This window comes from Chrysemys picta, chromosome 18 (genome assembly GCF_011386835.1).
Source record: "Chrysemys picta bellii isolate R12L10 chromosome 18, ASM1138683v2, whole genome shotgun sequence".
Classification (NCBI taxonomy): domain Eukaryota; kingdom Metazoa; phylum Chordata; order Testudines; family Emydidae; genus Chrysemys; species Chrysemys picta.
The window spans coordinates 26,209,062-26,235,137 of record NC_088808.1 but is presented as its reverse complement, the minus strand read 5'-3'; the positions used below and the strand labels follow the sequence as shown (position 1 = coordinate 26,235,137).

At 42.7% G+C, this 26,076-nt stretch overlaps 1 protein-coding gene and 1 long non-coding RNA gene across 20 annotated transcripts in view; one reads left to right on the top strand and one right to left on the bottom strand.

Moving 5' to 3' along the window:
• LOC122174088 (uncharacterized) overlaps positions 1-13,449 on the top strand; it is a 44,450-nt gene extending 31,001 nt beyond the window's left edge. The window contains exons 2-3 of the long non-coding RNA XR_006175433.2: positions 11,319-11,462; positions 12,262-13,449. This is a non-coding gene — a long non-coding RNA (uncharacterized LOC122174088). The remainder of the gene's footprint in view (positions 1-11,318; positions 11,463-12,261) is intronic.
• Positions 1-26,076, bottom strand: part of RALGPS1 (Ral GEF with PH domain and SH3 binding motif 1) — a 381,746-nt gene that overhangs the window by 16,603 nt on the left and 339,067 nt on the right. For 18 of the 19 annotated variants that reach the window (XR_010593744.1, XM_065572729.1, XM_042854450.2 and 15 more), the window contains 4 exons: positions 10,571-10,697; positions 9,450-9,601; positions 4,629-4,680; positions 1,634-1,714 (listed from right to left, as the gene is read on the bottom strand). Coding sequence is in view for 18 of the 19 variants with exons in the window: in XM_065572729.1 (XP_065428801.1) it covers positions 1,634-1,714; positions 4,629-4,680; positions 9,450-9,601; positions 10,571-10,697 (412 nt within the window). In the remaining variant the exon portion in view is untranslated. Of the gene's footprint in view, positions 1-1,620; positions 1,715-4,628; positions 4,681-9,449; positions 9,602-10,570; positions 10,698-26,076 lie in introns of all 19 variants that reach the window. The other variant, XM_065572730.1, reaches the window with a different exon arrangement.

Sequence of the window (26,076 nt, the reverse complement as noted above, 5' to 3'; positions counted from 1 at the left end):
CATTGTATGATGCTTGTGAGGTATACAGGTGAATAAGATTTGTGGGAGGGTGTGTTGCATGCTCCTTTGCAGATGTTCCATATAGTTTACTGAAGGCCTAAGCTAAGCTTTGTTGTACAAAAATCAGTACAATGCACTGTATTAGGGTTACCATCCATCCGGGTTTCCCCGGACATGTCCGGATTTTTAAGCTTTAAATGGCCGTCCGGGGGGGATTTCTAATAAAATAGAAATGTCCGGGATTTCCCCCTTCCCCTGATGCAGAGTGCGGCGCAGCTGATTGGACGCCTGGGCCTGATTGAAAGCCACTCGCAGCCACTGGGGCCTCTAGCAGCCAAAGTCCCTCTCCCTCCCCCTCCCACGCTCCCTCCTCCCCCGCAGAGCAGTGCCAGTGTTTGGCTGCACGTGGAGCTCGCAGCTCTCCCTCGGCCTGGTGGGGGCGAGGGGGGCAGGCAAGGGACAGGGAATGGGGGTTAGATTGGTCGGAGGTTCTGGGGGGGGGGCTGTCAGGAGAAGGGGGTGTAGAGAGCGGTTGGGGCAGACAGGGAACAGGGGGGTTAGATTGGTCGGGGGTTCTGGGGAGGGCTGTCAGGAGAAGGGGGTGTAGAGAGCGGTTGGGGCAGGCAGGGGACAGGGAACAGGGGGGTTAGATTGGTCGGGGGTTCTGGGGGGGCTGTCAGGAGAAGGGGGTGTAGAGAGCTGTTGGGGCAGACAGGGAACAGGGGGGTTAGATTGGTCGGGGGTTCTGGGGAGGGCTGTCAGGAGAAGCGGGTTTAGAGAGCGGTTGGGGCAGGCAGGGGACAGGGAACAGGGGGGTTAGATTGGTCGGGGGTTCTGGGGGGGGCTGTCAGGAGAAGGGGATGTAGAGAGCGGTTGGGGCAGGCAAGGGACAGGGAACAGGGGGGTTAGATTGGTCGGGGGTTCTGGGGAGGGCTGTCAGGAGAAGGGGGTGTAGAGAGCGGTTGGGGCAGTCAGGGGACAGGGAACAGGGAGACTTAGATAGGGGGTGGAGTCCTGGGGGTAGTTAGGGTGGGGGGTGTCTCAGGAGAGGGCAGTCAGGGGACAGGTAGGGGAATTCTGAGGAAGGCGGGAAGTTAGAGGGGGCGGGGCTAGGGCGGCACCCCGTGTCCTCTTTTTAGATTGTTGAAATATGATAACCCTACACTATATTCTATCTGACTTAAACAGACAATATGTGAAAAGTATTTCTAGTTTAATTCAGGAAATAAATTATACAGAAGGACCAAGAAGCCATCCTTTTAACTTCCTTTTTATAGTTAATATATTTAAAAACCCAAATTAAGAAAGAAAACATCCAGCTTTCATGACAAACATGCTTATGCAATGTCATAGAAGCCCACACCAATCAGCTTCTAAAGCCTGGAAGCCAGATGTATTATTGTTTGAATCTAAACATTCATCTCTCCCCTGGCTAAGCACATACAGCTTATATTAGCTCAATGGGCGTTTTGTGCAGAAATGGAAGGAAAAAAGAGACCCAATGAGTTAGTTTGTTCACTCAGTGATACTTCTGGAGACAAGATGAATTTGGTTTACTTAAGGAAAATATAGAGTCTCAAATGAGAATTCATCAATGCATGCTGAGAGAAACAGACCCACCACCTAATTGTACCTGTAGACACAGCTTCGACTTCTGGGAGAATTCCGAATTGGTACCCGCCAGTTAGGCCCCAGCGTGGCATACAGCCGACCCCTGTTTGTAAATTTAAACATGAGTTCTTTTCTAATACCATAAATGCAGTGGTGAACATCCATTCAAAACATATAAGGAATAAAGTGAGAGAGACATATGATACAAATCTCTAAGTAAAACTACAAGACATCTGTATTTACTCAGAAATGGAAAAGATTTAATTTTCACGTTTGTAATAAAAACAAGTATTTCCAACATCTGAAAGAAGTGCAAAATGTTTTTATGGAATATGAATCTTTGTGAATGACCAAACATAGGGGAAGATCCAGGTTGAGGCTGAATACTACACACACAGCTTGCATTTGCTGGTAAAGAATAATTCACAATCTATGGGTTTGTTAATCTGTTTTCCACAGCTCAGAATGTGGTATTTCCTTTTACTTGGACTTACTCTCCACTTTTATCTCTAACAAGGAAGGATTATTCTGAGTGTTCATTTTGGGAATAGATTATTTAGGAATTTGACTTTTGGTTTCATATTCTTGCCATAATACGAAAACTGACATGAGAAATTCAGGAAACAAACAAAATAATAAAAAAAACAGTTAGAGACACTGCAAATAGAATAACAAATGAGGGTTTTTTGAAATGCCATTTTCTCCCCATTAGACACTGAATTTAGGATTTGCCCATAAATGCTATATAATGGGTTTCATTATTTCAATAATATACATATGATATGCTGATAACAGACACAACACCAAAGCAGTTCCTATCGCAGGGACATTTTCCTAAGTGACTTCCAGGGCTCTACTAATTCTCCACCAGAGCAGGCTTGCCCTTTTACAGGATTTCCCCCACCCTGCATACCTTTCTGGAGCTGACCCTTTAAGTATGGCACAGCCAAGTAGCTGTAGCCCTGAAGTGGTGGTTTGGCAAGGGAAGTGGTTTCCCTATCTTCTGTTAACTATCTGATGTGTTTTCCCCAGAATTTTGTTTCTTATTGAGATAGAGATAGCACATCCTTAAGTCTATTACAGAGGAAAAGAATTAAGTGTATGCTCTATTTTTAATCTGTATTTAGGAAGCTTTAGTCCTATAAGGACTAACGTGATAAAGTATAGAAGTTCTAAACTTAGTCAGTGAGTGTTTGTGGCTATAATAAATGTTCTTTAATAGATCATGCACTGTATTGTATGTGTGTAGCTAATGCATGCCCTGAAAAAAACCCCACTACTGTGTCTGCCCCGACCCCACTGTTTAATCTATGTTGGTACCAGTACAAGTTCAAAAGGGATATTCTAGTGTGTGTGTGTAGAGATATTCTAGTGCACGATCTAGAGTATCAAGCTGATGATTCAACATGTTTAAGATTCAAAATAAACCAACATTTGGATTGTAAACCAGGTTTTCTCAGACATATGGATTCACCTTAGATTTATTTCCTCACAAAAGGGAGTCATGCTGTAAACAAAAGCACATGTAACTCTCCAGAAAATAATTCCCTCTGATGGCAAATAAGAGTAAATGTCCCTTTTCAATATAAAAATATACAGGTATAGTATATTTCATCAGTAGTTTACAGAAGAGTTCATGTACTAAGCTTAGCCCAAATTCCTCAGCATCTGTCTGCCATCTAGAGTCACAAGAACAATCTGATGTGGGAATCTAAGAGGGTGCTTTAAACATAGCTTATTATACTTCTGAAAACGGATGTGGTCTAATATTATACATATTTAGTTGCATTGGATTTATTGGAGCATTGTTTAGACATGGGGATTCAGGAAAATGTACACACACTGGCATTATTTGGCTTGGCACATAAACAAATAGAATTTGGCCCTAGTCTCTTTTTATTTATGGTAAGGTTTATTGATATTACTATTTTTAAAGCTTTTAATCCAGCAAGTCCTGCAAACTATAAGGCAATCTCTCCATTGACCCCCAAAGATACGAGGACAAAGCAGATGCTCTGCTGCTCTTTCCTGAAACACTGTTTTATTCAGATAGTTCACATGAGGTGGAGTGGGAGGGTAGAAGAGGAAAAGAATAAAGTGCTTGCTGAAGGCAGGGTTTCTGATTAATTAGTTTACACATTAGTAACACATACAGCCAGCATGAGTTCCATTTGTAACATTTCCCATCCTCATTACGATTAGAATCATAAGAATGAGACCTCAGAATTGTAATGTGTGATGAAGCTTGTGAAAAGCCTTTTTATGGATTTACAATATTCAGATCATTCAATGTACTGTATTTTGGTCAGTTGACCAGTTTGCCTAAAGCTATAGATTCACAGACTTCAAGGTCAGAAGAGATCACTGTGACCATCTAGTTTTACCTCCCATATCACGCAGGCTAGAGAATTTCACCAAATGGTTCCTGCATCAAGCCCAATTACTTCTCCTTGTGTTAGAGCATAGTGTTTTAAAAAGACATTCAAACTTGATTTAAAGACTCCAGGTAATGGAGAAGCCCCCATATCCATCAACTAAGTTGTTCCAATGGTTAATTACCCTCACAGGATCAAAAATTTGCAATATTTTTTAGTTTGAATTTGCCTAGCTTCACCTTCCAGCCACTGGATCTCCTTCTGCTTTTCTCTGCTAAATTAAAGACCCTTCAACAGTATGGTCCACACAAACCTAAGTTTGATAACAAGGTAGTAATCAAATTACAATTATACGTTCAGATTCTGCCACTGATGTTGAGTAGCAGTTTTGTATTTTGAATAGTCTAAATCCAAAATATATATTTTTATGATGCATTTCTTCAAAATGTTTGTCATTTCTCTTCCTAAGAATTAGTTATCAATTATTTGAGAAGGATCTCTTGATTCAGAATTTTTGCTGTTACTGTAATATCCTTGTTTTGGCAATTGTAACAGTTTCTTAGCCACTAAAAACAATTAGCTCCTTAGTGATTTTATGTGGTATTGAGTGAGGAAAAATGAAGACACTGAGTTATAACTCACCTTTCAAGCCCTGAAGACAGCTCCTCACTAAATTCTGAACTTTCACTACTTCCTAGAAAAGGAAGAATATAGATAAGTGAAAAGCTCAAGGAAAATTAAAATTGCAAGAATGTGGAATCACTAGGAGAATTTTGACACAGTACTATGGAAACTGATAACTGAAGCTAGGTCTGAAAGTTCCAATCTTTAGAGATCAGGATAAAATCTGACTTCAGAAATAGATTGCATGCTCCTTCCTGTCACTATGTAGTTCCGATGAATAGGTGGTTGCTGCTAATGATTTTAAATATACAATGTTTAAATGTGTCCTTTTGTTTTGATTTTCATGCTGCTGCTATTCCTACAGAACTTCAATACTGCAGGAAGACAGAAAAAAGTCAGGCCTGTAGAGTGACCTTGGATTATTTCTACCCCAACATTTAAAAATTAAAATAAAGCTATTAGAGATGACAGTCACTGTCTTTTTATCAAGCAACTGAATTTGTAACATGGAGAACATATTAGTCCTGTGTCACTGTTTGGAACCATGTGATGTTAGCTTGATGCCATTTACATCAATGGTCCCTGTCCCCCTCACGTCACTCCTACCTTACCATTGACCCTGGCATAGCCATCTGACTGAAATGCAGCCTCAGCTGTGCAGAAACAGATTTTGCCATAATCTGTCAATGAGTGACCTGCTAATGCTTAGTATAAAGCAGAGTGGGCTGTCTCTCAGTCCTGCATTTACCTCTTGGTTAAGGAGAATTCAGAAGTTTAGTGAAAATCCCAAGCTCTTCTTGGTCAAAAGTACTTCCTGCCTGTCCATCTCCTTTCTACTATGGGGATAGGCTAAATCAGATAAGGAAGTACCTGTAAGGATCCACAGGTCTTAAACCTGGGTCTGCAGTTCCCCAGGCAGCCTTTGCATTCTGGCTGCCACCTGGTACCCTGCTAGTAGCTAAGGGCTGAGAGACTAATGGAACCCTGGTCCCATCAGAGGTACCACCCACAGGTGTCCTGACTGGAGGGCTCATGCTCTCCGATTGGTTGAGCTGCACTATTTAAACCAGAAGGAGGCCCAGGAAGTGATCTCTGCAACAGAATGAATTCCTGGCTGCCTGCAACAGGGTGAATTCCTGGCTGCCTGCTACATCAGACCCTGCCTTTTCACCTGACTACTAAGCCCTGCTTTTCTGACTTGTCCCTGGATCCTGCTTCCTTGTCCTGTTCCTGGTTCCTGATCCCTGCCCTGGCATCTGGCTCCAACTCCTGGCTCGAGACTCCTGACTCCGGCTCTTACTCCTGGCTTGATTTGTGACTCTGACTCTGGCTCTGATTCCTGGTCCGACCTCTGATTCTGGCTCCAACCCCTAGCTTGACTCTTGATTCCTGCTCCGACCTCTGGCTTAATTCTGGATTTCGGTTCCAGCTCTTGGCTTGATTTGGCTATGACCACTAGGTCTGACCACTCAAGCCTGGTTGTGATACTGGTTTTCTGTTGACTACCGTGCAGCTTCTTAGTACTGTTTGAAACATGACTACATTAAACATGCACTAGAGAACTTTTGCTTCATGGCAGCAGGGTCCACATACACCAGTTAGTTTGTGACACACTAGGATGCACTAGAATGTATACCCTCTAGTGTGGACTAATGCAGTGTAGATAAGCCCATAGTCATGCCTTTATGCCTGTAACACCCTGCTTCCACCAGAATCCTTCTTCTGTAGAACCCTATTGAAGCACTTGTCTCACACAGGCCAGGTTACTGGCCCTATGTTACTCCTGGGGGAATTTTGCACCACTGCGCGTGCGCAGAATTCATGTCCCAAGCAGATTTTTTTTGCTTCCCCGCAGAAAATTTACTTTCTGAGAGGGAAGCAAAGGAAGCTGCAAGAGTAGTCACGCACCACTCCTGAGCAGCACAGGTACAACCTTTCAGGCACCCAGTGCAGCCGGCAGATAGGTAAATCACCATGGGGCTAGGGACACCCCAGGCAGTGGCTCCTACCCTGAGCCGAGATCAGCTGCTAGTCCCAGCTGCGCTGGAGACAGGAGAGGATGGGACCTTCCTCCTCCCCTGCAAGGAGTGGCTGGGGCTGTGTCAGACCCACCCCCAGAAACCTCCCCCAGCTACAGGAAGCTCAGCATCCTCCCCTGCTGCCTGCCCCCATCACTCTTCAGCTGTGGGAGGAGGGGTCACTGTACATGAAGCTGCTCCCCCATCCACCCTACCCCTGTGCATCCAGATCTCCCATACCCAGACACCCCTGCAAGCCCCACCAGGTACATCAGGAACCCCCCTATCCCTCCATACCTGAACCCTACTTCACTGAACCTCAACCCCTGCATCTGGAGCCATCCTGCACCCAGACCCCCAATCTCTGGACTCCCACCCCTTCACCCAGACCGCCCCTCACTGAGCTCCCTGTAATCAAACCCCCACCCTGATGCAGCACCCCCTGCACCAGCCTGAGCTTCCGCATCCAGACTTCCACACCACTGACCACCAACTAGCTGCACCCAGACCCTACCCCACCAAGCCCACTCCCCCAGCACCCAGACCCCTGTGCTGAGCCCCAACAACAACCTTCATCTGGAAACTCATGCAGAGTCCCATTGCTCCTGTACCTGGAACCCTGCAACAAGCCCCTGTGCATCCAGATCCCCCCACACCTAGACCCCCCACTGAGCTGCCTGCACCCAGGTTGTCCCACACAGAATCCTCTTACCCCACACCTGAATCCCCCCACACTTGGATTCTGCCTGGTTGAGCCTGCCTGCCCGTATCTGGTGTGCCTGGCGCAGAAGGGCAGGGCCCCAGGGTGTTTCTGGGACAAGCCCAGGCCTTGTGCTGCGTCAGGGTCGGGTGCAGCCTCACTGCCATGCGGGAGCCTCTGCATTTATTTATTGACAAATAAAACCTGCAGAATTTTAAAATATTGTGCGCAGAATTTTTAAATGTTTTGGTGCAGAATGCCCTCAGGAGTATTACTAATGTGATGTGCTAGCAGCTACTAGTAAGACGGCAAGAGTAAGGTAAATTGAATTTCGACGATTCAGCCTCTGGCTGAAACAATGTAGATTTCCTATTTGATTTAATCACAAGGCATCTTGACATGTTAGTCAGGGAAGGAACCTGTCAGCCTTAACTTTAAGGCCAATTTCCTTTTGCAAGCAGCATAACAATGACATTTTCATGAGGAATACACCAGTGAATGAAAAAGTTAATCTTTTTTGTTTCAGCTTTCCTTTACAACAAACCAGAACTGGGACAAAGGTCAGAAGGATCAGGTGACTAGTTTAAATGACCCTATTGCACAGTCCTGCCTTTAGAATGGACATTTGTTTCAAAATAATTTCCTCAAAACTGCAGATTGAAAATCCCAATTTTTCCTATCTTGAATAAATTGTTTTGATTTTCTTCCATCTAGACTTGAGTTACAGTAAACCAGTAAAAGACTAGAAAAGGTTTTATGGCTCTAATTATTGACAGTAAGCTTCTTTAAACAGTTCCTACATCCTTAAAAGCATCTTGCACTAATGCTCTTCTTTCTTTTTACTAAAAAAAAGAACGAGGACTACTGGTGGCACTTTAGAGACTAACAAATTTATTTGAGCATAAGCTTTTGTGGGCTAAAACCCACTTCATCAGATGCATGCAGTGGAAAATATAGTAGGAAGATATATATACACAGAGGATATGAAAAAATGGATGTTGCCATACTAACTATAACGAGAGTAATCAATTAAGGTGGACTATTATCAGCAGGAGAAAAAAAACGTTTGTAGTGATAATCAGGATGGCCCCTTTCCAACTTTCCAGACTTTGAGGTCTGTCAGAGTCGCAATACTCCAACAAAAAACTTCAAAAACAGACTCCAAAGAGAAACTGCAGAATTGGAATTAATTTTCAAACTGGACACCATTAAATTAGGTTTGAATAAAGACTGGGAGTGGATGGGTCATTACACAAAGTAAAACCTATTTCCCCATGCTAATTTTTCCCCCTGCTGTTACTCACACCTTCTTGTCAACTGTTGGAAATGGGCCATCCTGATTATTACTACAAACGTTTTTTTTCTCCTGCTGATAATAGTCCACCTTAATTGATTACTCTCGTTATAGTTAGTATGGCAACACCCATTTTTTCATATCCTCTGTGTATATATATCTTCCTACTGTATTTTCCACTGCATGCATCTGATGAAGTGGGTTTTAGCCCACGAAAGCTTATGCTCAAATAAATTTGTTAGTCTTTAAGGTGCCACAAGTACTTCTCATTCTTTTTGTTGATACAGACTAACACGGCTGCCCCTCTGAAACCTTTCTTTTTACTGTGGTTTGCTCAGGTTACTCTGCTTCCTATCTGCTCCTGGTAATGCCTTCATTATAGGCGAATCCCCAGGCCAACCTCACCTTACACTAGTACAGGTTAAAAACATCGGTCTTGTGCAAAAATAGCTCTCACACTTATTCTCATTTCATTAGTCAATTTTTTGGTGGTAAAAAGTGCTGGTTTGACATCCCATATATGTACAGCATGGACATTGGCAGAATTTCCCCCAGACCCTCTCTATCTTTTTCTAGCGAGACAATGTCTAGCAGGGGAGAATAAATCTGTGTGGATGAGTTGAGCTAAGCTGCACAAAAACTGAGTCGGTTCACAAGGCTTCTGGGCAGTTGAGAGGTGGTTCCAATCTACTTCCTCCCAAAAAAGTGACCAATCTTTCTTTAGAAGCTAAACAATCTTTCTGCTTCTGTAGTTACAGGTGCCATAGCATACTTCAAAGCAGCAGAGACAGACAAGCAGAGAATTCAGCAAGGCATAGAGTTCTTACCTATGGAAATTCCATTGGTGAAAACTGAGTTTAGAGTGTGGTTTCTGACAGGACTGTGGGATTCTAGGACACTGTCATCCAGCAGGTGGCGTGGCTTCTCTGTTGGAAACGTTGCACTTTTACTTTCAACTACACTGAACTGACACATCATACTGGAAAGTTGGGAAAGAAAAAAAAATGCAAAAGCTCTTACGTAATCTGATTACATCCATTCACTCCCGTTTTTTCCACTCAGACTTTGCCTCACCATACAATGATCATAAATGTCAATAAGTTCTTTAGTAGCATGCAGTTAAATGGGACTTCTCACATTTTCCTACTGCTCGTACATAAGCTGCATAAAAACCTAATCAGGCTTTGGATTTAGTAGTGTGTATGGTTAACAATTGTTGTATTTGTGCAGATGGGAATTTATTGCTTTTAATTTATTTGCTCTGACTCCTCACTGTACAGAGGCTGTGTAATCTAGTGGTGAGAAGCATAGATAGAAGACTGCACGCTCTGCAGCTAATTCATTGCTGAATGATCCTCAGATAACCTAATCAACGGACACTGTGTGACACTGGACAAGTCACATGAGCTCTCTGCCACAGTCCATCCACTTGTAAAATTGGGTAGATGTAGAAACTTTAATTGAAAAGGAGATGCTGTCACTGATCTGAGCTTTCTCAGTAAATGGTAAAGAGGGAGTCTCTCTCTAACCCATACAATTCAGCTAATACAGTGCAGAAAGGCCACAACTTTTCAGAACAGTAGTGGGTGCAAAGAGATTGTAATGTTCCTTGGATGGATCATTGAGATGTTAAAAATCTGTTATGCACATCAGACATTCACACAAATCAAAGCGGATAGTATAAGAATGACACTGAAGTGAGTATTGCCAACTTTTCCTGGCACTAGCAGGAAGCATGGTATCAGTTAAAACAACAGAAAAGTGTTAAGACATCTTTCTGGAAAATCCTGAAGCACACAAACTAATGCCTGAATCACTCCTATAGGACTAGAAATGGGAGAGGGGCATTAGAGGAAAACTGTCTGAAATTTCTAAGAATTTTCAACTGCTGGATTAATCCCTAATGATGCTTGAACTGACAGAGGCTGAGACAGTGTAGAGCACCCACTTGTTTCCCAGGCTGTGACTCTTCCTGTGTCTTGGTACAGGAGGGGTTGGGAGGCTGGCTGCCACTGAGGCATCAGGACAAGTTGGTCTTCTGCTGAACCTCACAGTTGCTGACACCTCTGATGGACCTAAAAATAGAAAAAATAATAATGCTGAACTGATGCAAAAAACAGAAATGTCAGGGGCTGGTTTTGGTTGTTTTCTTTGTTTTTGAGAGGGCTCAGAAATCCAGCAGACTTTCAGAAATAAGGTCTCATGATTAAACAGCCACTACTTAAACTGAATTGTTACAGATCTCAAAAGGCAGCTGCATTTATGAAATAGCATCTCTTGCCTACTGGGTTACACCATCTGTTTCTATAAAGGATCCATCCAATTAAAGCAAAATGGAAATGGAAGTCATCCTCAAAACATTCCTGCACATATTTTTAATGACGGACTCCCACAAAAAGTCTTGGCCACTTACAACTGTTGGATTTGCTAACACATAACTTGCACAGCCATAAAGTCAGTTTGTGCTTCAAGGATAAGCAGTAATGTCTAAGAAAACATATGTTCTGAATTTGGTTCGAAACCCCATCCAGCTGTAAACAGTTTGCTCATATTGACTCATAGCATGAATATCTGAGAGAAAGCAGGGACTTTTCACGTAGCTTACAGCCAGACACATGTGTTATTTCTCAATTATCTGTGATCTTTGGGAATTTAGGAAAGTCTCACTGAAAATTATCCTCCTTCTCATTTCCTAGATTTTATCAGGGTCCATAGTCACCATGGTGACTATGCAAGGCTACTCTCATCCCTTCTCCTGAATGCTGTCTGCAAGAGGCTTGCAGCACTCTTGGCCAGGAAGCAGAGAACAACATAGGTAGCAACTTCTTATGTCTTTGGAGGTAGGTCACTGCACTTGAGGCTGTTCTTTGTTTCACAGTAAACTGTTTAGTTGTGACTTTAACACTGGTGACAGATTCTAGAGGGATGGCCTTGGAAACAGGCTGCTCAGCTTGTCCCCAGTTCAGGCAGCAGCAGTGCACAGTATTCCACAGAGAACACTTCTTGAGGGTTTGAGGAGAGCTTAGTATCTGTGGCCTCTCTGCTGAAATTGCTCCTAGGGGGCCAATTGTGATGGAAATTCTGTGATATGAAAAACCATGTCTAACTGACCAAACCTCCCCCTCTCCTCACCCCAAGTTTACAGCTGAGATGTCTTTTTGGTTTGGAGGAAAAACTTCTGGATGCCTGTATGTGCTGGAAATAGATAGGTGCCATCAGCACCCATAGAGAGGAGCTTTGGTTTAAAATGCTCCTAAATTGAGGCAGAAGAACATTCCACTGCATAGTGTAAGAGTTGGGTATGGAGAAAGGCTAATATCAGGAACAGCTGGGCATCTGCCACACAGACCAAACACCATGAACAGGATAGGCATAGAATTTGTTCCACAACAGTTTCTCCTGTTTTGGCCTGAGAGCTCATGGCACAGACTGCAGTGAGTCAAAGAGCAGTTGCTTCCTCAAGAAAGAACAATGCATCCATTAATAAGAGGGAGCTGCTAACTGGAAAAGAGTTGATATTATAAAATAGATCCAGGACTTCTTACTGTCCAGTCCAGCTGTCAGCCTGGAGTTTTACTTTTTTACTTTAGATAGACCTTGGTGAAAGATTATTTACATTGTAATTTCTCCATATTGTAGGCTCAAAGATGCCATCATGAGCTGTGCCATCAGTAGGAGCAAATTACAATGGCTGCTCCATGTCAGCAATGGGTAAACTGTCTGTTCAGCTTCCCAGGAGCACTCAAGAGCACCTTTTATCTTACTTTTTAGTTGGACAAAGAAAGTGCTTAGGGACAAACCAATATTGTGGAAGGAGAGAGATGACATTGGTCCTTATAACCAAAAGAGAGGAAACAAACACTTTAGATGTATCATTTATTAGATCATCATTTGGTGGGTACACACAAAGAGAGAATTTATCTAATTCTGTCTTTAGCCTTTTTTCCCAATGCTCGTCTGAATAGGTTCTCTGTTGCGTTTGTCCTTGCTACAATGCTGAGTTACCAAAGTTTCTATTTCACTCAACCTCTTGTAGATAATATAAGGGGTTTTAACTTTGGTCAAGGAAATCTCTCCCTCAGCATACATTCTATTACAACGTGCATATATGATAGTTCATTACAATTCATAGTTGTTTAACACAAATATGAATTAAACTTCCTTTTTGGAGAACTAGAAATCAAAAAATATTTTAGTGGTTGCTATAGTGTAGTTTCCAATTTAACAATGCAAGTCACATGATAAAAAAATCATTTACGCATAGTTGCTATACAATAGGATCTCAAAATATAATTAAAAATCTTCTAAAACTCCACAGTTCTGAGGGTCTAAGTTCTTCATAACTTTTCTTTTTGTTCTCATGTGAAAAGTCAGTTAGCTCAAAGCAATTAAATGTCTTAAATTCTGTAGCAATCCACTGTACGAAAAAAAAACCCAAACAACTTTCTCTCAGAAAATGAACAGCAAGGGAAGATTCCGTCCTGAGATAGTCATGAATAAGTCATTGTGAAGTTGATCAAAGTTGTGCACAAATATCTCAGGCAGAATGTGGCTCTAAGTATTTTAAATAACTTATAAGTTCAAGTGCTATGTCTATCAAAACGAGGAGAAAGATTACGTATCACATTAAATATATTTCATTAAGGGTTTCTTCTGTATAGTCACACTCTTGGAAATAGTACCCTCTTAAGGCAGCAGAGGGTGCAATTCACAAGATCGTGAATAAATAGAAGTCCTTGAACAAAAATATTAAGATTTAAAGTTGCAATGATTATAATTAAGGCTATGATTTCGTCAGGGGTATTTATAGTATAAGTCATGGACAGGTCATGGGCAATAAACAAAAATTCACGGGCCCGTGACCTGTCCATGACTTACACTAGAAATACCTCTGACTAAATCATGGGGTGGGGCTCTGCTGGGTGGGTGTGCACTGGGGGGCACGCCGGGGCCAACAGCACCAGCTGCCCAGGGTCTGTGAGCAGCGGCTACTCCGGCCGCCTGGGGACTGCTGCCAGGGACCGCCAGCACTGGCTGCTCTGGCCGCCTGGGGACTGCCAGCACCAGTTGCTGCTGGGGGCCGCCAGCAGCAGCTGCTCTGGTCACCAGCAGCGGGCTGCTCTAGCCACCCTAGGGACCGCCAGTTCTGGCTGCCCCAGGGATTGCTGCTTGGCGGTCCCGGGGCCAGCTGCTTAGGGCCGCCAGAGCAGAGGCTAGGGCGGCTGGCCCCATGGCTGCTCCAGCAGCAGCTGGTGTGGCTAGCTGCGGGGCCGCCCAAGCAGCTGGCTGCAGAGCCGCTCCAGCAGCATCAGGTGTGGCTGTCTCTGGGGCCACCTGAGCAACAGACCCCGGAGCCAGCTACTTGGGAGGCTCTGAGGTCAGCCACACTGGCCACTGCAGAAGTCACGGAGGTTGCGAAATGTCACGGAATTTGTGACTTCCGCAACCTCCGTGACAAACAAGGAGCCCTAATTATAATTCCTTTTAAGGAGACTAAAAGAACTTTCAGATCGAGCAGATATTATGACACCAAAACACTAAAAACTAAACCTGGTTAAAAAATGGTGAAACCCTTCTTAATGTATACAAGAGGACAGGATAACTCAGATTGGGGATAGGTTATGAAGCCTTTCACCTCTAAAGCATTTGTTCCAATCAGGCTCATGTTGAGGAATAGTTGGCTTGTGCGGGAGGGTGAAAGCAGAAGGGGGATATGGGGCCTTTCACTTTAGGGCACCAGTTCAAATCTGACCATCTGATAGTGACTGACAGTAATTACTATTTCATCTGTCTTGTGAACATAAGAACATAAGAATGGCCATACTGGGTCAGACCAAAGGTCCATCCAGCCCCAATATCCTGTCTGCCGACAGTGGCCAATGCCAGGTGCCCCAGAGGGAGTGAACCTAACAGGTAATGATCAAGTGATCTCTCTCCTGCCATCCATCTCCACGCTCTGACAAACACAGGCTAGGGACACCATTCCTGACCCATCTTGGCTAATAGCCATTAATGGACTTAACCTCCATGACTTTATCTAGTTCTCTTTTAAACCCTGTTATAGTCCTAGTCTTCACAACCTCCTCAGGCAAGGAGTTCCACAGGTTGACTGTGCGCTGTGTGAAGAAGAACTTCCTTTTATTTGTTTTAAACCTGCTGCTCATTAATTTCATTTAGTGGTCCCTAGTTCTTATATTACACTGCTCTACAGCCAAAATGCTTCTGAAATAAATGTAGTCAAACTTTACTAATTCTGGGTCACTGAGAACGAAAATGATGCTTAAAATTGTTGATTGGCTCTAGTTTTCAAGATATGCTATTGGGTCAGTATATACGACCCTTGACTTGGGAATGGCAGAGAATAAGTGAGTTATAAAGGGAAGGGATCTCAATTTAAACCAGAAATGACTAAAATACATCTTTGACTGGATCGATGAATAAATCTATGACTGGGTTTGGACAGTACTTGCTTTTTAGGCAAAACAATGAATGATGCAATCTGAAGCTGGTATTGCATCATACATGATATGAATTGTATCATGTTGTCCCTAGAAGTCATGAATGATGCAATCATAACGAAGCTTACATCACTCTGCTGAACAAATTGCGCTATATCAGCTCTAGAAATCATACAGTGTCGTGCGCTCTTATTTGTCAGTGTTTGATTTTGCAAAGGGACACATTTCTGTTTAGCCAAAGTGAGCAGAGATGCCTCATACTTGTGTGAACAGTGCTGATAACTTCTGCTATATTTGTGGTGAAGTGACTTTTGCATCACAAAAGCGCAGTATAACCACTATGGTTAAGAAAGCCTATCACCTTTATTTTGGCTGCAAAATTGGAGATCAGGACAAGAGGTGGGCCCCACACATATGCTGCGACACTTGTGCAACAAATCTTCGCCAGTGGTTGAACAGGAAAAGGAAATCTATGCCTTTTGCAGTGCCAATGATTTGGAGAGAGCCAACAGATCATACCAGCAATTGTTACTTCTGCATGGTGCCTCCAGTTGGGAAAGGTGTGTCAAAGAAGAAAAAGTGGACTGTGCATTATCCAAACATTCCATCAGCTATATGCCCAGTACCCCACGGAGAAGGACTGCCGGTTCCTGATGCACCAGAATCATTCTCACTTGAGTCAGACGAGGAAGAGGAAGAGGATGAAACTTCTGGTCCTGAACCATCAGTGTCACAGGACCCACATTTTCTCCCATCCTCCTCCTCTGAACCACACCTCATAACACAAGGTGAACTGAATGACCTTGTCAGGAATTTGGAACTACCCAAGAGTAAGGCAGAGCTGTTGGGCTCCAGACTACAGCAGTGGAATCTCCTGGCAGGTGATGTTAGGGTTTCCATGTTCCGTGACTGTCAAAAGGATCTTGTCCCGTTCTTCTTCATGGAAGGTGATCTTGTAGCCTGCAACAACATTGATGGTGTGATGGCAGCCCTCAACATCGTTCACGATCCAGATGAGTGGAGACTGTTCATTGATTCATCGAAAACGAGTCTTAAAGCTGTTTTACTGCATAATGGCAATGTTTTGCCATCAATTCCAGTTGGTCATGCAGTCCATATGAAGGAAACCTATGACAACATGAAATAACTTTTGAGGTGCATAAACTATGACCAACATCAGTGGCAGCTTTGTGGCGATTTGAAGGTTGTTGGTCTCTTGCTTGGTCTGCAGACTGGATACACAAAGTACTGCTGTTTTCTCCGCGAATGGGATAGTCGTGCAAGAGATCCCCACTACATCAAGAAAGATTGGCCACTCCAACAGTCATTGGAGCCTGGGAGGAAAAGTGTTCAGCATCCACCACTTGTTGAATCAAGGAAGATTTTGTTACCACCCTTACACATCAGGCTGGGTCTGATGAAGAACTTTGTCAAGGCCATTGACAAAACACAAGCAGCTTTCAAGTACCTCTGTGGAAAATTTCCAAGGTTAAGTGAAGCTAAGATAAAGGAAGGTGTCTTTGTTGGTCCTCAGATTCGTGAACTTCTTCGAGATGATGCATTTGACCATGCAATGCATGGCAAGGAAAAGACGGCATGGAAAGCCTTCCAGTTAGTGGCAATAAATTTTCTCGGAAACAACAAGGCAGACAACTACAGGTTGTTGGTGGAAAACCTCCTCAAGGCATACAAAAGCCTTGGTTGTAACATGTCACTAAAGATACATTTTTTGCACTCTCATCTAGATTTTTTTCCACCGAACTGCGGAGCAGTGAGCGACGAGCACGGCGAGCGATTTCACCAGGACATTGCAACAATGGAGAAACGCTATCAGGGCAAATGGAGCTCATCAATGCTTGCAGACTATTGCTGGACAGTGACAAGAGATGCTCCATTTAATGAATACAAGAGACAAGCCAAGAAGCGCCGAGTAGACACTGAATAGGACTAAACTATGTACATAATAGTTTTTTGCCTTTTGTTTCATAATAAATTTTATTTATATAACCCTTTTGCTGATTTTTAAAGTGTTACATAAACAGGACAGGTGAAATATTATCATGTAAAGCAACCATAAACACATGAAAAGACCTAGGTTTACAATTTATGATTAAAACTCTATCTACACAATATACATAGACATAAAATGTAAAAACTTAAATATCTTAGAAACAGTAGCCAATCAGTTGTTTTAATTGTCATATTTGAATTCAGCACATCAAAATACATAATAAATAACACATTTTATCTCTGAAGCAGACGATTTCTCAAAAATTGTAGACCAGTGTTATGGGAACAAGTAAATAACTTTTCCTTATTCACTTTCTCCACACCACTCATGATTTTATATACCTCTATCGTATCCCCCCTTAGTCTCCTCTTGTCCAAGCTGAAAAGTCCTAGCCTCTTTAATCTCTCTTCATATGGGACCCGTCCAAACCCCTCATCATTTTAGTCGCCCTTCTCTGAACCTTTTCTAATGCCAGTATAACTTTTTTGAGAGGAGGAGACCACATCTGTAAACAGTATTCAAGATGTGGGCGTACCATGGATTTATATAAGGGCAATAAGATATTCTCCATTTTATTCTCTATCCCCTTTTTAATAATTCCTAACATCCTGTTTGCTTTTTTGGCTGCGCTGCACACTGAGTGGATGTTTTCAGAGAACTATCCACGATGACTCCAAGATCTCTTTCCTGATTAGTTGTAGCTTAATTAGCCCCTATCATATTGTATGTATAGTTGGGATTATTTTTTCCAATGTGCATTACTTTACATTTATCCACATTAAATTTCATTTGCCATTTTGTTGCCCAATCACTTAGTTTGTGAGATCTTTTTGAAGTTCTTCACTGTCTGCTTTGGTCTTAACTATCTTGAGCAGTTTAGTATCATCTGCAAACTTTGCCACCTCACTGTTTACCCCTTTCTCCAGATCATTTATGAATAAGTTGAATAGGATTGGTGCTAGGACTGATCCTTGGGGAACACCACTAGTTACCCCTCTCCATTCTGAAAATTTACCATTTATTCTATTCCTACCCTTTGTTACCTGTCTTTTAACCAGTTCTCAATCCATGAAAGGATCTTCCCTCCCATCCCATGACAACTTAATTTACGTAAGAGCCTTTGGTGAGGGACCTTGTCAAAGGCTTTCTGGAAATCTAAGTACACTATGTCCACTGAACCCCCCTGTCCACATGTTTGTTGACCCCTTCAAAGAACTCTGATAGATTAGTAAGACATGATTTCCCTTTACAGAAACCATGTTGACTTTTGCCCAACAATTTATGTTCTTCTATGTGTCTGACAATTTTATACTTTACTATTGTTTCAACTAATTTGCCTGGTACTGATGTTAGACTTACCGGTCTGTAATTGCCGGGATCACCTCTACAGTCCTTTTTAAATATTGGCGTTACATTAGCTAACTTCCAGTCACTGGGTACAGAAGCTGATTTAAGGGACAGGTTACAAACCATAGTTAATAGTTCCACAATTTCACATGTGAGTTCTTTCAGAACTCTTGGGTGAATGCCATCTGGTGAAATGAGGTTATTGTCTAATTCCAGTTCCTGATGAACCGGTCCGTATCACAATTGATCTCCCTAATGGTAGTATCTGTAATGAGACTACTGAATGAACAGGAAACAAGTTATCCTGAGAGGTAAGACAGGGTGGGGAAGCTTGCATGGCAGCTGCCGGTGCTGTAACTATTCAATGGATGAATAGAGAATTTCAGTCCCCAGCACTAAATTCAGTGAAACTTAAAAGAAAGTAATGCATATTTCATCAAACTGTCCAGGATGCTGAGCTGAGACAGAACCCAGAAAATGCTGTTTCTTCTCCCTACAGGAAATTCCTGCTCTTCTTTTACCATGGGATTGACACCTCGTTAGTAGATTATTTATAGTCTCTTTTGGGGGGAGGCGGGTCAGTAGAAGTGATTCATTTTAAATGAAACCCAAAAACTATTGCTTTTTGTGTTTGCTGTAACTAATAAGGGTCGGAACACTATTACACTACAAGACATATGATCATATTGGCATGCTTCTTCCTTTATACAGCATGGCTAGAAAGGCAACATTTGAGAATCAAAACGCACATATTGACTTGCCTTCTGGTATTTTATTCCATTTGCATACAGAAAAAAATTGGAAACTTCCAAATAAAATCCATAGAAGTCCTGTTATTAATTTCTGCAGTCATTCACAATGTACAGACTGAATCATGTAATCAAAGTTACAAAGCCAAGATAAGTTAAATTAACTATCAAACAATAGTATAAATTCCCTGTCTGAATATGAATTTTTCTATTATTTATTATTTAGAAGTAATGCTTTGATAGACGCTTTCTCCAAACATTAATGGACCCTATTACATTCCATTATTGACATAAATAATTTAAGGATGATCAACTACAAATATCCAGTGAAAGTAATACTGCAGGCCCTGCTTTATTGCCTGCTACAAAAAACTTCTGTAATGAAGATGATTATGAATATCTGTCAAACCAATATGGGTGCTGTTCACTGTACTCTAATCCCTCAAATGTTCAGTCAACTGGAGCTCATTTCAGGATTCCTATACTTGTGTCAAGTACCTGAGTTTCTACTTGTAACTGAATATAGTTAGCATCTAGTCATTTGATCCATTTTTGTCAATCATTCTGATCCTCTACAGACCATAGTCGTTTTACTGCAATGGAACTGTCTGGCGCTTTTTAGTGTATCGGTAAAAGCTACTTATACAGTCCAAGCATTTAGATTAGAAAGTAATGATGGATTGGGAACTTGGTTTTGAGCAGCCTCTTCATTTGATTTGCTTATTTTTCAATACATTATTAGAAATAATTCTTGAAAGGAGAATAGAACATGTTATGAATTAATGTAAAATTGCTACTAATGTTAATGAAATATACATTGAACTTGTAAACAACTATCCTTAGTTTTCATCCATAAATGGCTAGGACCTCCATTTAACATCCTATTTTACAGATGAGCTCTTCAGCAGCACAGTACACCCTGGCATAAGGCTGGAGCACTGAGGTCAGTATTGACTTGGAAGAAAAGATATTCCCTACTGAATCACCAACATCAATTTCTGCAGAATCTGGCTTTTTCTTGGATTTTATAGAATAAAATGCATCAGCTCTAAACTGATTCCAAATACAGATTAGTAATGATACATACATACAAATAAACAAACAAAAAACTGAAGGAGTTTACCAAGACATTTCTAAGCTTTTAGGCCAAAATGTTACAAAAACAGCTCATAAAACTTTTATGGCATACAGTTAAAACTTGAACCCAATTTAAACCCAATGCAAATCCATATCTTAAGATGCCCTTTTTGACTCAGCTCCAGAAATCAATGCACCCAGCATTTATTTTATCCAGTACTGTTGTAACACAGGGCTTTGTAACTGGACGAAAATTTCCCCAGGAAAGGTCTGCAACCGTGGATCCATGAATTATTTAGTTAAATCTCACCAGCATTGTATCAATCAACAAAGCTTGGTCTTGTGAATAAAAGTCCAGATCAATGCAGAGCCCAGAAGCTGCACACATTCACTGCACACGTAGATCTGCTCTATATAAATGCATAATGCAGTTTTCTCTCCTTAGACCACTGGTAAAAGCAGCTAAAAAAAATCATATCCACTGTATGACAGCATACCTATACAAAGACACTTTTGAACCTTAACTCCATGAAAACAAAACCAATTTTTCATTGGAAGACTTAAAGCCACTTTGTGTCAGTGAAGGTTAAACCGCTGCTGAATTCAAGCTTTCCAATTTCAACTGTTGGTGTTAGTGCTATTTTTAAAAAATTGCAATTATATTTTTATAATGTGGAAAATATATATTTTGTACTCTTCTTTCCCCCAAAGGAGGAAATATTTGTATTTGCTCCAACTTTCAAAAAATGTCACCTTCAGGCAGACACAAGGCCTGTAACAGTTAATGAAAGTTACAAAAGAATGAAAACAACTGGCTATAATGATGATAATGCTCATGCAACCTATAGCGCTCCAGCTATAATAATGCCTGCACATAGGAGTAAGCTGTCAGACTTGTATGTGAGTATTAAGAGTCTCAGTTCCCTAATGCTGACCACGAGCAGGGCCGGCTCCAGGCACCAGCCGAGCAAGCTCATGCTTGGGGCGGCAGATTCTACGGGGCAGCATTCCGCCCAATCCTAGGGCGGCACGGCCGCTTTTTTTTTGTTTGTTTGTTTACTGAGCCGGCTGCCCTGTAGGGGGCGGCGGTGCGGAGGAAGGGAGTGCCCCGCGGGGAAGCGGGCTGTGCTAGGGTTACCATACGTCCGGTTTTTCCCGGACATGTCCAGCTTTTTGGCAATCAAACCCCCATCCGGAGGGAATTGCCAAAAAGCCGAACATGTCCGGGAAAATGCCGGCCGGGCACTTCCCCTCCCGTGGCTGCTCTGCTCCTCCCCTAACTCTTCGGCTCTGTTTAAGAGCCGAGCTGCCCGAGCGCTATGGGCTTCAGGCAGCCCCTTGCCTCCGGACCCCAGCCGCCGGCCGGGCACTTCCCCTCCCGGGCTCCGGCGGCGCAGGGTCCGGAGGCATGGGGGCTGCCCAAAGCCGGTAGCGCTCGGGCAGCTCGGCTCTTAAACAGAGCTGAAGAGTCAGGGGAGGAGCAGAGCCTCCGGCCGCGGCGGCTCTGCTCCTCCCCTGACTCTTCGGCTCTGTTTAAGAGCCGAGCACTATGGGCTTTGGGCAGCCCCCATGCCTCCGGACCCTGCGCCGCCGGAGCCCGGGAGGGGAAGTGCCCGGCCGGGGGCGCAGGGTCTGGAGGCATAGGGGCTGCCCGAAGCCCGAGCGCTACCAGCTTCACGGTTTGCCGGGCAGCCGTTAGACCCTGCGTCCCTGGCTGGGCGCTTCCCCTCCCAGGCTCCAGCTGCGCTGGGGAAGCGCCAGCCGGGGGCGCAGGGTCTGGGGGCTGCCCGGCAAACCGTGAAGCCGGTAGCGCTCGGGCAGCCCTTTTCACGTGGCTGGGAGTGGGAGGGAGGAGGGGGAGGAGTTAGGACGGGGAAGGGGCGGGAAATGGGCGGGGCCAGGGCCCCGTGGAGGGTCCTCTTTTTTTATTTGTTAAATATGATAACCCTAGGCTGTGCACTCCATCTGCCCCAGCCGGTGCCAGGTCTGTAGCAAGCCAGGCAGGGCAGCCCGCGTCCTTCCCTCTCCGCCGACCGGAGCGGCGCAGAGCCCTCCTGGCAGGCGGCGGTCGGGGCCGCATGGCAAGCGCCCCGCTGAAGCCCTGGCCGTCCCCCCGCCACACTTCCCCCACTCCCTTCCCCTCTCCCCCACTAGCCGGGGAACGTCTGCAGAGCAGGTAGTCCCCCAGCACCCTTGCTCCGGCCGCCCCGATTTGTTTTTTGTTTTTGTGTTTGTTTGTTTGTTTGTTTGGGGTGGCAAAAAAGCCAGAGCCGGCCCTGACCATGAGAAATGAATAATTCTTCAGTGGAGCACTCAAGGATTTGGCTGCACAACTCTTACTAATAGTAAAGAGGGGCTTAAGTTACCCTTTGAAAACAGAGTCCATTGGCCCAACTCTTATTTTCATACATGTGGGCGGGTGTTCTTCACAGTGAATTTTGCAATACAACTGCTGATTTTGCATATGCGCAATCAGAGATGAATGCCTATCAATAGAGCCCTATGTGGATATAAAATTTGTATCTGCATCTGATCCACGATCCGCAAATATGGCCTGTGGAGATCCAGATCCAGGGAGGGGGAGATAGCTCAGTGGTTTGAGCATTGCCCTGCTAAACCCAGTGTTATGAGTTCAATCCTTGAGGGGGCCATTTAGGGAACTGGGGTAAAAATCTGTCTGGGGATTGGTCCTGCTTTGAGCAGGGGTTGGACTAGATGACCTCTTGAGGTCCCTTCCAATCCTATGATTCTATGCAGATATCCCTGGATATAAAGTAGATATCCACAGATTTGCAGGGCTCTATCTCTGAATTTTACATCAAAATCAGTCCATTATTATTATTTATCTGCACTGCAGTAGTGCATAAGCAGTTCCAACCCCATTGTGCTAGACATTGTAGAAATACATCATAAAGAGATATTTCCCACCAGAAAGCGTCAAGGTGCTTTTTTGAAACTGACAACATGGCTGCTTTTCAACATATCGTTTAAGAGCCCTAACAACAGTGCTTCCATAGAAATAACAGTGAATTTCACCATTGACAAGGGGAGCAGAGCAGACTATTGATTTGAATGTGGTACTACCCCAACCTGAAAGAGCTTTTCCGTTTTGCCTAACCTTCAGACATGACTCTATATGTTATTCTAATCTAGTGATTAGATTACCCTCATGCAGTGGCTTGACCGATATAATTTGTTGCTTCATTCTTCTGAAACAGTTTTTTTTTCTTCCCTGCAAATTAAAAAAAAGTCTTTGGAATCTTGGGGGAGGGGAGGGAGAAGGGGGAGCAACCAAAAAATCTTGGGTTGGAATTGGGTGGGGGGAGGGGGAAGCAACCCAAAAATATTGGGTTTGGTTGAAAAAAAAAATCTGTTGCTCAACATTACCCCCAGCAAGAGACTACTCTGTAAAAAGAATAAAGCTCATATAATTTATTAGGTTTTATTTCATAGTGTAGACTGCTATCCCAGACCCTGCTTGGTGTGTTGCAAATGCCTAGCCTTGTTGCTCAAGAGTAAAGTTCCAGTCTCTAAATTCAGTTGAGATCAAGTGATTTTTGGTGCTTTTTTCCATTAAATGAGATCATCTGCTACTGAAAAGTCTCCTATTTATTCTCCTTGGCCTCTATCCTAGTGCATACTGTTACCATGATTGCTATTCTATCATTATGGCTTTCAGGGAGACAAAGCACTTTTAGCAGGATTTTCCAGTCACCTGGCATGGAGAAAGGCAAATTTGGTTTTCATTATTTCTCAACATCATTGTCAAGACTATGCCAACATGTACAAGAAAATAATATATAAAACTATCAAAACATTATTAAAAAAAACTGTTTACATTGTGTAACTTGAGAAACGCAGAAGAATGTGATGAGTGCTGTTTAGAGAACTGTGGCAAGAGCATTTGGAAAAGTTTACCACATATCTTTAATATCCCAGAGGATTATACTGTTTTTTCCTTTGCATAATTTTTCCATGAATAATCTTCCAAATGTTATAACTGAATGTTGCTTTTACAACCTTTTATTAAAACACAGGAACACATACAGTCTCTAGAGTACAAAAAAAAGTTATAGTCCATTAATTTTCTTTTTTAAAAAAATCAACAAATAAACTAGTAAAAAATATACAGAGAGGAGCATGAAAAGTGAGCTATTCACCATAGGCTCGGATAATAGAAAGAATACCAGAGACTTTTCAGGAAGATAATTTTCAACTTTCATGCTCCTCTCAGTATATTTTCTACTAATTTATCTGTTGATATTTGTTTTAGGAGAAAATTAATGACCTTTTTTTTTTTTTTTTTTTTTACTCTAGAGACTATATGTGTTCACATATGTGTATGTAAGAAATAAAACTGATATTCACCAACTCTGTTTGCTAAAACTTACTGTTGACATTCAAAGCCACAGGGGCCTAGGAAAAACCTGCCGGTATGAATTTACTGTTTAGTAAGTTTGGGTTACAGTTGAAACTTTCAAATAACGTAACTACCTACAAAGCAGACTACAAGTAAGAACTTCAAAGAAGAAATCTATCTGACTGGGGAAAATATCAAAGATGGCACAAGAAGGGTTAAATCTTGAGCTGTAGCTACTGCAAAAGATTAGTTTCCCTTGTATTTCAGGAAATACTAAAACACTACCAAATCCTGCTAATATATACAATATACAAAACGTCAGTAAGTTACGCCTGCTGCCTTCTACAGACCAAACTAAGTACAAATTTGTAAAATAAAATGTCATTTTTGGTCAGCCTCATCTTGTCTCGTTTATCCTATAGCTAGCATGTGAACAGTCTATGACACGAAAAGCTAATCAGGCTGCTGCAGACAGCAACCTCAGTCTGAATTTGATTAATTGTAGCATAATTTTTTAATCTTATGTCATGTGTGTTCAGGGAATAAAGAAGGTGCTATTTGCTTTTGCCATAAGATTCCTTTTGTTCTGATAATGGAATTGTTCTGGAGGAATACTGTATAGGATAAAAAGCATAGCAGCTTCAAACCAAAAGTGGTAAATCATTTGGAAACTTCACTATTTTTTCCCCTTTTTAGGTTTAGTAATTGCCATAGAGGATCAGACCACTAGTCCACCTAACCTGGTACTCTTTCTCAGACAGTGGCTAGTCCTAGGTACTCCAGAGGAAGGTGACAGGACTTAGTGCTAATTCAAGTCTTGAGTTTGTTCTAACACATCGAGTTTTGATGTCTCAATCTCTAACATTTCCTCATTTAAAAAAGAATCTGAAATGAGTAATCTGCCCCTGGGTGAAGTGATTGTCCAGTGACTGGTATATAATGAAGGTTACCCTTATATGCCATCACAAGGCATATGCTTCATTTCCATCCTCTCCATTGACACTAATGTGTTCTTCTGCATCGTCAGCCCATGAAAACTTTGTTGTGACCCTGGCATGGAGGTTTAGGGGTTACTCTGACCTACCCAAGTGTGACCCCAAGACTAGTAGTGGGCAGGAATGTCTCACTCTTCCGTCAGGTCTGTCCACTTCCCAAAATAAGAGTATAGCAGTAGGAATATACTACAAACCACCTGACCAGGAGGGCGATAGTGATTGTGAAATGCTCAGGGAGATTAGAGAGGCTAAGAAAACCCAATAACAATGGGGGATTTCAACTATCCACATATTGACTGGGAACATATCACCTCAGGATGGGATGCAGAGATCAAATTTCTAGACACCATTAATGACTGTTTCTTGGAGCAGTTAATCCTGGAACCCACATGGGGAGAGGCAATTCTTAATTTAGCCTTACAAACCAGTAAGCCTAACTTCAGTACCAGGCAAACTG